Here is a 12,691-nt window from a genome sequence, read left to right on the forward strand (position 1 = left end):
TCACTTTCTCCATCAGCTCATTCCCCACAGTTATTACCTTTTCTATTTCTTGACCCTCCCTCCTAGATCATATGCTCTAACAAGCAGGGCCCTCTGATTCCTCTTGTATTGTAACTGTACTATCTGCCCTCATGTTGTAAAGCGCTGAGCAAATTTGGCGCTATATAAATCCTGTATAATAATAATTGTAGATCACCAATATAAGGGGCATTTCCTTTGACTATCAATGTAAAGGGACAGTCCATTTACCGATTACCAATGTAAGAACAGTCCCTTACTGACCAGGAATATGAGGACAATCCCCTACTGATCATGAAGGTAAGGGGACATTTCGGCGTTTGCCCCCCTACCCCCCTCCCCTTCCTGATGTGCCCCAGACTGCATGCTCGGATAAGGGTCCGCAATACTCAGTTAAGGGTCTTGTATGGATTTTGAGGGGGACTCCCATGCCATTTTTTAAAAAAAATTATGGTGTGGGGGTTCCCCTCACAACCCATACCAGGCCTGAAGGGCTTGGTATGAATGGGTGGGACCCCCACAAATTTGTTTTTATTCTTTTTGTTTTTTAATTGCTGAGCAATGCCAGCAATTCTTTTTACATTCCGCTGTCAGCGGGGAAGCCCGCTGACAGCTGAAACATGAATGAATGTTTTTAGTAGCTGAGCGGTACTCAGATGCGGTAAGATACCGCTTAGTGAATCGTCCCGGGATTCATAGTTCGCAGTCAAACTTTCATTGGGTTCGAATGTTCAACCGCAAATTGAACGGGGGGGGGGGGGTGTTTGGCCTTCCCTACTTGCCAGCTACAGATAAATAAGGAGATTTGATGTCAAAGTGATGCCCATTATTGGTTAACTTAAGTTATTAAAGATTCAAGCTTTCAGGATAACTTTTGATCCCTTCGTCGGGCTTTATATCTAGTTATCCTGAAAATTCATATTTATCGACATGAAAGGATAAATTTGGTTTGTACAGACAGCCATTCATGTGACTCGAGCAACATCGTTCCCTTCTTCTATACTTTCAGAGGAAGTAAAGAGAAGATATTCGTGGTGAAGATTAACCCCTATATGCCTGACAAGCTGATCACCGCTGGCGTGAAGCACATGAAGTTCTGGCGGCGTGCAGGTGAGGACCCGTATCCTGATAAGACGCCGAGTTGCACTGTAGAGGTAACCTAGTAGTATGTCCATGTAGAGCTTCAGCTGTACAACTCCAATCCAAGCCAATCAGGAGGCTGCAACCTAACAAATGGCTGCCGTTCCAGATAATTGGTCTGGAGCACAATTGGTGTTCCTGCTAGTATGCAGAATGGTTTTGCTTTCTGCTTGCTCCAACAGGGCCTATTTAAAAGGTAAACTGGTAGGTGTGTTTCTAAAGCGAGCAAAATCCTCTCTTGTATTAAAAGAGGTATAGACTCCAGAGAGAGAGATATCATCCCCCCCACCCGGTACAAATCATTAGTAAGACCTCATCTGGAATATGCAGTTCAGTTTGGGGTACCAATTCACAAAAAAAAACATTGGGGAACTGGAGAAAGTACAGAGAAGGGCAACTAAACTGATAAGAGGCATGGAGGAGATCAGCTATGAGGAAAGATTAGAGGAACTGAATTTATTCTCTCTTGAGAAGAGGAGATGAAGGGGGGATATGATCTCCATGTATAATACATAAGGGGGGATATGATCTCCATGTATAATACATAAGTGGGATATGATCTCCATGTATAATACATAAGGGGGGATATGATCTCCATGTATAATACATAAGGGGGATATGATCTCCATGTATAATACATAAGGGGGGGGGGATATGATCTCCATGTATAATACATAAGGGGGGATATGATCTCCATGTATAATACATAAGGGGGGGATATGATCTCCATGTATAACACATAAGGGGGGATATGATCTCCATGTATAATACATAAGGGGGGGATATGATCTCCATGTATAATACATAAGGGGGATATGATCTCTATGTATAAATACATAAGGGGGGATATGATCTCCATGTATAATACATAAGGAGGGATATGATCTCCATGTATAATACATAAGGGGGGATATGATCTCCATGTATAATACATAAGGGGGGGATATGATCTCCATGTATAATACATAAGGGGGGATATGATCTCCATGTATAATGCATAAGGGGGGATATGATCACCATGTATAATACATAAGGGAGGGATGTGATCTCCATGTATAATACATAAGGGGGGATATGATCTCCATGTATAATACATAAGGGGGATATGATCTCCATGTATAACACATAAGGGGGGGATGTGATCTCCATGTATAATACATAAGGGGGGATATGATCTCCATGTATAACACATAAGGGGGGGATATGATCTCCATGTATAATACATAAGGGGGGATATGATCTCCATGTATAATACATAAGGGGGGGATATGATCTCCATGTATAATACATAAGGGGGGATATGATCTCCATGTATAATACATAAGGGGGATATGATCTCCATGTATAATACATAAGGGGGGATATGATCTCCATGTATAATACATAAGGGGGGATATGATCACCATGTATAAACATAAGGGGGATATGATCTCCATGTATAATACATAAGGGGGATATGATCTCCATGTATAATACATAAGGGGGGATATGATCACCATGTATAATACATAAGGGGGGATATGATCACCATGTATAATACATAAGGGAGGGATGTGATCTCCATGTATAATACATAAGGGGGGATATGATCTCCATGTATAATACATAAGGGGGATATGATCTCCATGTATAACACATAAGGGGGGGGATGTGATCTCCATGTATAATACATAAGGGGGGATATGATCTCCATGTATAACACATAAGGGGGGGATATGATCTCCATGTATAATACATAAGAGGGGATATGATCTCCGTGTATAATACATAAGGAGGGATATGATCTCCGTGTATAATACATAAGGGGGATATGATCTCCGTGTATAATACATAAGGGGGGATATGATCTCCGTGTATAATACATAAGGAGGGATATGATCTCCGTGTATAATACATAAGGGGGGATATGATCTCCGTGTATAATACATAAGGGGGGGATATGATCTCTGTGTATAATACATAAGGGGGGATATGATCTCCGTGTATAGTACATAAGGAGGGATATGATCTCCATGTATAATACATAAGGGGGGGATATGATCACCACGTATAATACATAAGGGGGGATATGATCTCCATGTATAATACATAAGGGGGGATATGATCTCCATGTATAAATACATAAGGGGGGGGATATGATCTCCATGTATAATACATAAGGGGGGGATATGATCACCATGTATAATACATAAGGGGGGATATGATCTCCATGTATAATACATAAGGGGGGATATGATCTCCATGTATAAATACATAAGGGGGGATTTGATCTCCATGTATAAATACATCAGTGGTTCATATAGTGAACTCAGTGTAGAGCTATTCACCCTGAGGTCATCACAGAGGACAAGGGGGCGCTCTTTATGTCTGGAGGAAAAGAAATGTAATCTCCAAACACGGAAAGGTTTCTTCACAGTGAGAGCTGTGAGAATGTGGAATAGACTCCCTCAAGAGTTGGTTGTGGCCAGCTCAGTGGATCGCTTTATAAAAGTCCTGGATTCTTTCTTGGATACACAGAATATAACTGGATATAACATTTATAGGTAAAGTTGATCCAGGGAATAACTGATTGCCTCTCGGGGGATCAGGAAGGAGTTTTTTCCCTTCAGGAGCAAATTGGATCATGTTTTACTGGGAGACTTGCCTTCCTCTGGATCAACTGTGGTTGTAGGATTATAATTGTTTTTTTGTTTTAATGGTTGAACTGGATGGACTTTTGCCTTTTTCAGCCAGACTATGTAACTATGTGTGGGGATTTAGAGCTGAACTCTGATGGAGGACAGCACCAGAGACATTTTACAGTTTGCAATTTTAAAATATTAATTTTTGAAACAGCTGGGCAAACTGTTAAAAAAATAATTTTAAAATTTAGATCTGCTGCAAAAATGTGTCCGCGGATGGAACAATGACCATAGGGTGTAATTATAACAATGATGCTGTGAGAGTGTCTATAAGAACACATGATCTTATACTGCAGGTGGGGGGCTGATAGGACGCAAAGCCTGTATCGGAAGCTGCACAAAGATTGACACCATGATGTGTGCAGTGTATGGCTGGACAGAAGAAATGTCCTTTTCTGGGACGTCCACAGGAGACGTATGTATATGGAGGGATCTCTTCCTCATGAAGACGGTGAAAGCTCATGATGGTCCTGTGTTCAGCATGCACGCTCTGGATAAGGTGAGAAAACATGGCCGAGGTTTAATTCCTTCTCACTCTTTTATGTTTTATATGAAAGTGGATGTTTGGCTGTCCGCTGTATATACAGTTGAGCAAGTGGATTCAGAAAATGTATATTTTATGCATAAGAGGAGCTCACACTATAATGTCTCTGAGTATCCCTTTCCTTTCCCGCTTGAGTTACGCGGAGTGGTCATACGGAGCCTTTCAAACTCACTGGGATTTTGATTTCGAGACACTTTTTCTAGTCAGCTTAGTAGTTACTACACGTGGAATGCACGGTGTCAGGTTTCCATTCGCGAAAAAAGTCCTTCCTGTCGAAGTGATGGTGCACAACATTCTGGGTGAGGTTGGGAAGATTCGGGGTCTTGAGAAGAACGGGTGGCGGCCGGGAGCCTGGACAAAGGCGTGGAGGAATGTCAGGTCCCCGTAGCTGCTGTCTGTCAGTCTCTGGGGGCGTGGCTTCTCTTTCTGTCCTTTCACATCCCCTAGATTTTTGTAAAATCAGATTTTTAAAAAAAAAGGCTGCATGTATGGGATAAATGTTTAATCGTTTCTCAGCCTCAGGGAGTGTTTAGGTGGAGGATGGGATTGTTGCGATGCAATATAAAGATAGTAATAATATTAAAATATGATTAGTTTCCTGTTTTCTATGCTGAAGTAAGCTATTTTTGTTTAATTATATTTATATTTTATTTATTCTGTATTTATGTAAATATGTTTTTATTATGTTGTTTGTAAGATTTTTAATAAACAAAGGTTTACACTATAATGTCCCACCACAGTCACAAACTATTCTTATTATTATACATTTATATGGCTCTGACATGTACCGTAGTGCTGTAGAGAAAACACTGAGCCGTTCACATCAGTCTCTGTACCAGAGGAGCTTACACTCTAATGATCCCCCGTCCACAGTCACACACTATTATTATCCATTTATATAGCTCTGACATTATCCACAGTGCTGTACAGAAAACACCAAGCCACTCCCATTGGTCTCTTCACCAATGGAGCTTTCACTTTAATGTACCACCACACTCAGAGACTACTATTATTATACATTTATATAGCTCTGACATATACCGCAGAGCTGTGCAGAGAACACTGAGCCAGTCGCATCAGTCTCTGCACCAGAGGAGCTTACACTCTAATGTCCCTACCACAGTCATATGCTATTATTAGTATACATCTATATAGCTCTGACATATACTGTAGCGCTGTACAGTAAACACTGAGCCAGTCACATCAGTCTCTGCACCAGAAGAGCTTACTTTCTAATGTCTCTACCACCATCACACACTATAATTACACATTTATATAGCTCTGACCTGTACCGCAGTGCTGTACAGAGAACACTGAGCCAATCACGGCGGTCTCTTCACCAAAAGATCTTACACTCTAATGTCCCCACCACAGTCACAGGCTACTATTATTATACATTTATATAGCTCTGACATATACTGCAGTGTTGTACAGAGAACACTCAGCTGGTCACATTGGTCTCTGCAACAGAAGAGCTTACACTCTAATGTCCCCTTCCCAACAGTCACAGGCTACTATTATACATTTATATAGCTCTGACATGTATCGCAGTGCTGTACAGGGATCACTGAGCCAATCACATCAGTCTCTTCACCAAAAGATCTTACACTCTAATGTCCCCACCACAGTCACAGGCTACTATTATTATACATTTATATAGCTCTGACATATAACGCAGTGCTGTACAGAGAACCCTGAGCCATTCACATCGGTCTCTGCAACAGAAGAGCTGACACTCTAATATCCCCACCACCGTCGCACACTATTATTATACATTTATATAGTTCCGACATATACCGCAGCGCTGTACAGAGAACACTGAGCCGGTCACATCAGTCTCTGCAACAGAAGAGCTGACACTCTAATATCCCCACCACCATCGCACACTATTATTATACAGTGGGGATCGAAAGTTTGGGCACCCCAGCTAACAATTTGTATTAATGTGCATAAAGAAGCCAAGGAAAGATGGAAAAATCTCCAAAAGGCATCAAATTACAGATTAGACATTCTTATAATATGTCAACAAAAGTTAGATTTTATTTCCATCATTTACACTTTCAAAATAACAGAAAACAAAAAAATGGCGTCTGCAAAAGTTTGGGCACCCTGCAGAATTTATAGCATGCACTGCCCCCTTTGCAAAGCTGAGACCTGCCAGTGTCATGGATTGTTCTCAATCATCTTCTGGGAAGACCAGGTGATGTCAATCTCAAAGGTTTTAAATGCCCAGACTCATCTGACCTTGCCCCAACAATCAGCACCATGGGTTCTTCTAAGCAGTTGTCTAGAAAACTGAAACTGAAAATAGTTGACGCTCACAAAGCTGGAGAAGGCTATAAGAAGATAGCAAAGCGTTTTCAGATGTCAATATCCTCTGTTCGGAATGTAATTAAGAAATGGCAGTCATCAGGAACAGTGGAAGTTAAAGCAAGATCTGGAAGACCAAGAAAAATATCAGACAGAATAGCTCACAGGATTGTGAGAAAAACAATTCAAAACCCACGTTTGACTGCACGATCCCTCCAGAAAGATCTGACAGACACTGGAGTTGTGGTACACTATTCCAGTATAAAGAAATACTTGTACAAATATGGTCTTCATGGAAGAGTCATCAGAAGAAAACCTCTTCTACGTCCTCACCACAAAAATCATCGTTTGAACTTTGCAAATGAACATATAGACAAGCCTGATGCATTTTGGAAATAAGTTCTGTGGACCGATGAGGTTAAAATTGAACTTTTTGGCCGGAATGAGCAAAGGTACATTTGGAGAAGAAGGGGCACAGAATTTAATGAAAAGAACCTCTGTCCAACTGTTAAGCATGGGGTTGGATCAATCATGCTTTGGGGTTGTGTTGCAGCCAGTGGCACAGGGAACATCTCACGAGTAGAAGGAGAAATGTATTCAATAAAATTTCAGCAAATTTTGGATGGTAACTTGATGCCATCTGTGAAAAAGCTGAAGTTAAAGAGAGGATGGCTTCTACAAATGGATAATGATCCTAAACACACCTCGAAATCCATGGGGGATTACATCAAGAGGCGTAAACTGAAGGTTTTGCCATGGCCTTCACAATCTCCTGACCTCAACATAATTGAAAATCTATGGATAGACCTTAAAAGAGCAGTGCATGACAGACAGCCCAGAAATCTCAAAGAACTGGAAGACTTTTGTAAGGAAGAATGGGCAAAGATACCTCAAACAAGAATTGAAAGACTCTTGGCTGGCTACAAAAAGCGTTTACAAGCTGTGATACTTGCCAAAGGGGGCAGTACAAGATATTAACTCTGCAGGGTGCCCAAACTTTTGCAGACGCCATTTTTTTGTTTTCTGTTATTTTGAAAGTGTAAATGATGGAAATAAAATCTAACTTTTGTTGACATATTATAAGAATGTCTAATCTGTAATTTGATGCCTTTTGGAGATTTTTCCATCTTTCCTTGGCTTCTTTATGCACATTAATACAAATTTTTAGCTGGGGTGCCCAAACTTTCGATCCCCACTGTACATTTGTATAGCTCTGACATATTCTGTAGGGAGGTTCCAATATTTCCAACCATTGCCCCAATGTTAAAGGAGAATTGTCCAGCAACAGTGCCGTATCTTTGTGTTCTAATAGGGAAGGGAGAAGGTGGTGACATCTTATGTTTCCTCTGACAGGGTTTTGTGACCGGAGGAAAGGATGGTGTGGTCGCCTTGTGGGATGACTCCTTTGAGCGATGCCTCAAAACCTACGCAATCAAGAGAGCCGCGCTGGCTCCCGGTTCTAAAGGTGAGCTGCCACCTGGTGCTCTATGTTAACTTAGCATCTGTTATTGATCTTACGTACGAATAGGAAATTAGGCAAGTTGACTAATCCATGAGAATTAGTGGTGAGTGTTTTATCACGGTTATATGATAGTTTGTTTTGGGTTTGTTTTTTTTGAAGATGTGCAAAGAGAGATCACACAAACACTTACAGGTTGAATCAAACGGTATATAACATTTAATGAAGAACTAACAGATACAGATAACAAATGTAATAATATTGGTAAAATGTAACAAGAAACTTCGCTTGCCTTTCGCCAAGGAGTCCCGCCCGTTTTCCAACGGCTTGGCAGATGATCAAACCCTATACGTGCTTCTAGCAGCCCTGGTGAGAGACTAACATACTCCAAATTTGGCTGTGGTATATACAGGACTAACTGGTAGTAATGACCAATCATAACTCTTGGAAAGTGGTATTACCTTTTTAGGGAAGATGGCCCACATTCCTTCGGTTGGTCAGCTCGAAGTATTGACATTCCTGTAGCATTAGGTCAGTTAAGATAAAACCATTCTTTTATCAGGGTTGCGATTGATGCATTCCTATGTATTCGTGATCCATAATAAGGAAAATTAAATTTCCGTATCAGTGAGACAAGTCGCACCTGTCCATGTTATATTCCAGATTCCCAATAACTGTCAATGGTCAAAAACAAGTAGAGGGGAAGAAAAAAGGCTGCACACCTAAAAGGCTAACCTCAAAGGAATTTTATTATGCACCATAAACAGTTATAGGCCATCGGAGACATGACAATCCTGCATGGCAGAGGACCCTACTACCCCAGAGATGTCAAGAGGGGACCCTCAAGAATGGACCGAGGGTAGAAATGGTCCACTGGGACTTAACCTAACCCAGCTCTCCAACACCCAACCCCTGACACAACCCACCCCACCAGCCCTATCATCCCCCCAATACCCCCACAAGGACTCACAAGAAACCCTTCCCTAGATGGAGGACCCTCCTATCCCGCCACCTCCCTCACAAGGGAGAGAGAGGAGCTGGGGAAGATAATACCAGCCCACTGACACCCCCAACACCCACCGGATGGAATATGCGCCTGCTACACACACCAAGGGCTCCTAGATGTGCCAACCATACAAATAATAGACACAGCTAAACAACAGACATAAATGCATAAACATATAGCATTAGTATATATGGCAATCAACAAAGGCCAGTATGGCCAGGGAGGATAACGAGGTATAAAGTCACTGTACAGGGCAAAAGCCTCAAAGTCCATTCAAGACATGGTATAAAAGACCTCTTGTGTGACCAGAGCCAGATGGAGGCAATTATGAAGGTGAGGCAATGAAAGGTAATTCATACAAAAGCTGTGAGAAAGTGACACTGGTGCAGCCTGCTGAAATCGATCAGCTAACAGCCAAAGAAGGTATGGCAACCATGGAGGGAGGATGGTCAGCTGGTAACTGGGAGTCTAGTACTACAGTATCTTCCATCACACAGGCTGACTACCATGTACTAAAGGAGTAAATCAGCAACATAAACGTGTATGACCAGTCCAGCCTGTGATCTGCACAGCTGATGTGACTAAGGTAGCATTACAAATCGCTAGTACTCACAGTCCAATTGGACCCCTGGGTCCTGTAATGATAAAGGCTGAAATATCGGTGGGACCTCCAAGTCCAGCAAAGAATCTGGCTGCATTCCCGTGGATGGCTGTCAGTCCTCGTGTGCCCAAAAGTCAAGTCCAAAATGATATGGTTTGATGAGCTTGTTGTTGAGGAACCGGAGTTGCCTTCACAGAGCCTTGACCTCAACCCTATTGAAAATCTTTGGGATATACTTAAGTGCCTATTGTGTGCCACATCTTCTAATTCAACATCAGTGCTTGACCTCACAAATCCTCTTATTACTAAATGGGATGAATTCCCACAGACATTCTTCCAGTGGAACCCTTTTATTTCCCCAAAGTGGTGTTCAGTTGTGTTTTAATGCTCATGGTTTTGGAATGATGTATTTAACAAACTTGTATAATGTAGGTGTGATGGTCAGGTGTCCACAAACATTTGATCATATAGTGTATTTGAAGTTTTAGTGATTGTGGTTACATTGACTTAAAGCTTAGAGACTAATAAAGATAAATAAACAACATAGTTACTGACATATTTAAGGAATAGTGTGTATATATATATATATATATATATATATAAATAAAGCTTGTATAACATGTAAATTTGCTGTCCCCTCAAAATTACTCACCAAACAGCCATTAATGTCTAAACCGCTGGCAACAAAAGTGAGTACACCCCAAAGTGAAAATGTCCAAGTTGGGCCCAGTTAGTCATTTTCCCCCCCCGGTGTCATGTGACTCATTAGTCTAAGGAGGTTGAAGGGGTGGGGGGTCGGCTTGTCAGTGTTCAGACCATACGCCCTTACTGCATCAAATTGGTCTTCATGGTTGTCGTCCCAGAAGGAAGCCTCTTCTAAAGATGATGCACAAGAAAGCCTGCAGTTTGCTGAAGACAAGCAGACTAAGGACGTGGATTACTGGAACCATGTCCTGTGGTCTGATGACACCAAGATGCTCTGATTTGGTTCAGATGGTGTCAAGTGTGTGTGGTGGCAACCAGGTGAGGAGTACAAAGACAAGTGTGTCTTTCCTACAGTCAAGCATGGTGGTGGGAGTGTCATGGTCTGGGGCTGCATGAGTGCTGCCGGCACTGGGGAGCTACAATTCATTGAGGGAACCATGAATGCCAACATGTACTGTGACATACTGAAGCAGAGCATGATCCCCTCCCATTAGAGACTGAACCGCAGGGCAGTATTCCAACATAACAACCCCAAACACACCTCCACGACAACCACTGCCTTGCTAAAGAAGCTGAGGGTAAAGGTGATTGACTGGCCAAGCATGTCTCCAGACCTAAACCCTATTGAGCATCTGTGGGGCATCCTCAAACAGAAGGTGGAGGAGTGCAAGATCTCTAACATCCACCAGCTCCTTGATGTCATCATGGAGGAGTGGAAGAGGACTCCAGTGGCAACCTGTGAAGCTCTGGTGACCTCCATGCCCAAGAGGGTTAAGGCAGTGCTGGAAAATAATGGTGGCCAAACAAAATATTGACACTTTAGCACTTTAGCAAAGTGTCATTTCTTCAGTGTTGTCACATGAAAAGATAGAATCAAATATTTACAAAAATGTGAGGGGTGGACTCACTTCTGGGAGATACTGTATATATACCAGAGAAATTCTGATCTTTAGTTACGTATCTACTTCCAATTCAGGGCTCCTTTTAGAAGATAACCCTTCTATTCGTGCCATATCTCTGGGACACGGCCATATCCTTGTGGGAACAAAGAATGGAGAGATCCTGGAGGTGGATAAGAGTGGACCAGTGACCCTCTTGGTCCAGGTGAGTGCAGCATGACCAGATGCGGCTTGGCTGTTCAATAATATAGTTTGGAATCTTAGTTCATGCCAACTTGTGCTCCCCAGGGACACATGGAGGGAGAAGTTTGGGGTTTGGCCACCCATCCGCATTTACCCATCTGTGCCACTGTGAGCGATGACAAGACCCTTCGCATCTGGGACCTCTCCCCCAGCCACTGCATGCTCGCTGTGCGCAAACTGAAAAAAGGCAAGTTTCAAAAATTGTGCCAGTCAAGGGGGTGCTGGCTACACTGCTGGGCCGGAGGTGGAGATGGTGGGGGGGGGGCATGGATAGCAAGGTTTGTTCATTCCCCATAGGCATCCATTAACTATGACTAAGCTCCTGGTGGGGAAAAACCTATCATAGGAAGAGTACAGTCTGACAGGACCTAATTGTCTGAAGGAAGGTAACCATGATATCGGGATGGTACGGACTGCAGGTTGAAAGTTTTTAATTATTGTTAAGTAGAGCAGTCCTTCTCGAGCTTTTTCCCCCAGAGGAAGCTTGGCATTATTTTCAGGTTTTCGGAACCATTGCTAAAACCAATTCATTGGGAGCAATGGAAATAAAAGAAACCTTACATCTGTGCTTAGTAGGTAGAATGCCACTCTTATAGTGGTGGTCAGAATGCCACCATTACTGACAGCTAAAAAGATAAATTGGTGTCATGCAGCTGGCTCTGCCAAGTTGTTTTGGACCTGAAACTATTAAAGCACCATCAGATGAGAGGTCAAATGGCCACAACGCAAGGAACCCCTAGCAACCTTTGAAGGAATCCTAGGGTTCCATGGGAATCCTGGTTGGGAATGTCTGATGTAGAGTGAACAGTAGAAATTTGCAGTTCATTTCGTTCTGAATCGAAATTCAGATAAAATTTTCATTATTTGGAGATTAGAATGTATCCTAATTTCAAAATTACAATAGCAACAAATTTAAATGAACCCAAAATAAGGGAACAAAATTTCGTCCAAAATAATGAATTCTCTGAATTTTATTAGAATTTGAAATTGAAAATCAATTTGAAATGTAAACATATTGCTGGTTTCTTTCCTTGTCAACTTGGTCATCTTATTCAATTCTGTTCTTTTTGATATTTGAATTTTGG

The 12,691-nt window shown here is 42.0% G+C and overlaps 1 protein-coding gene across 1 annotated transcript in view; it reads left to right on the forward strand.

The window, feature by feature from the left end:
• The window catches only part of LOC149430862 (echinoderm microtubule-associated protein-like 5), a gene marked incomplete at its 5' end in the record, with an annotated part of 106,530 nt that overhangs the window by 23,901 nt on the left and 69,938 nt on the right, over window positions 1-12,691 (forward strand). Inside the window, 5 exons of the mRNA XM_089665982.1 lie at window positions 1,028-1,128; window positions 4,136-4,338; window positions 8,047-8,158; window positions 11,441-11,568; window positions 11,652-11,793. Coding sequence (XP_089522108.1) covers window positions 1,028-1,128; window positions 4,136-4,338; window positions 8,047-8,158; window positions 11,441-11,568; window positions 11,652-11,793 — 686 coding nt within the window. The remainder of the gene's footprint in view (window positions 1-1,027; window positions 1,129-4,135; window positions 4,339-8,046; window positions 8,159-11,440; window positions 11,569-11,651; window positions 11,794-12,691) is intronic.

This window comes from Staurois parvus, unplaced genomic scaffold, assembly GCF_062004578.1.
Source record: "Staurois parvus isolate SC_StPar_1 unplaced genomic scaffold, SC_StPar_1.0 ptg002452l, whole genome shotgun sequence".
Classification (NCBI taxonomy): domain Eukaryota; kingdom Metazoa; phylum Chordata; class Amphibia; order Anura; family Ranidae; genus Staurois; species Staurois parvus.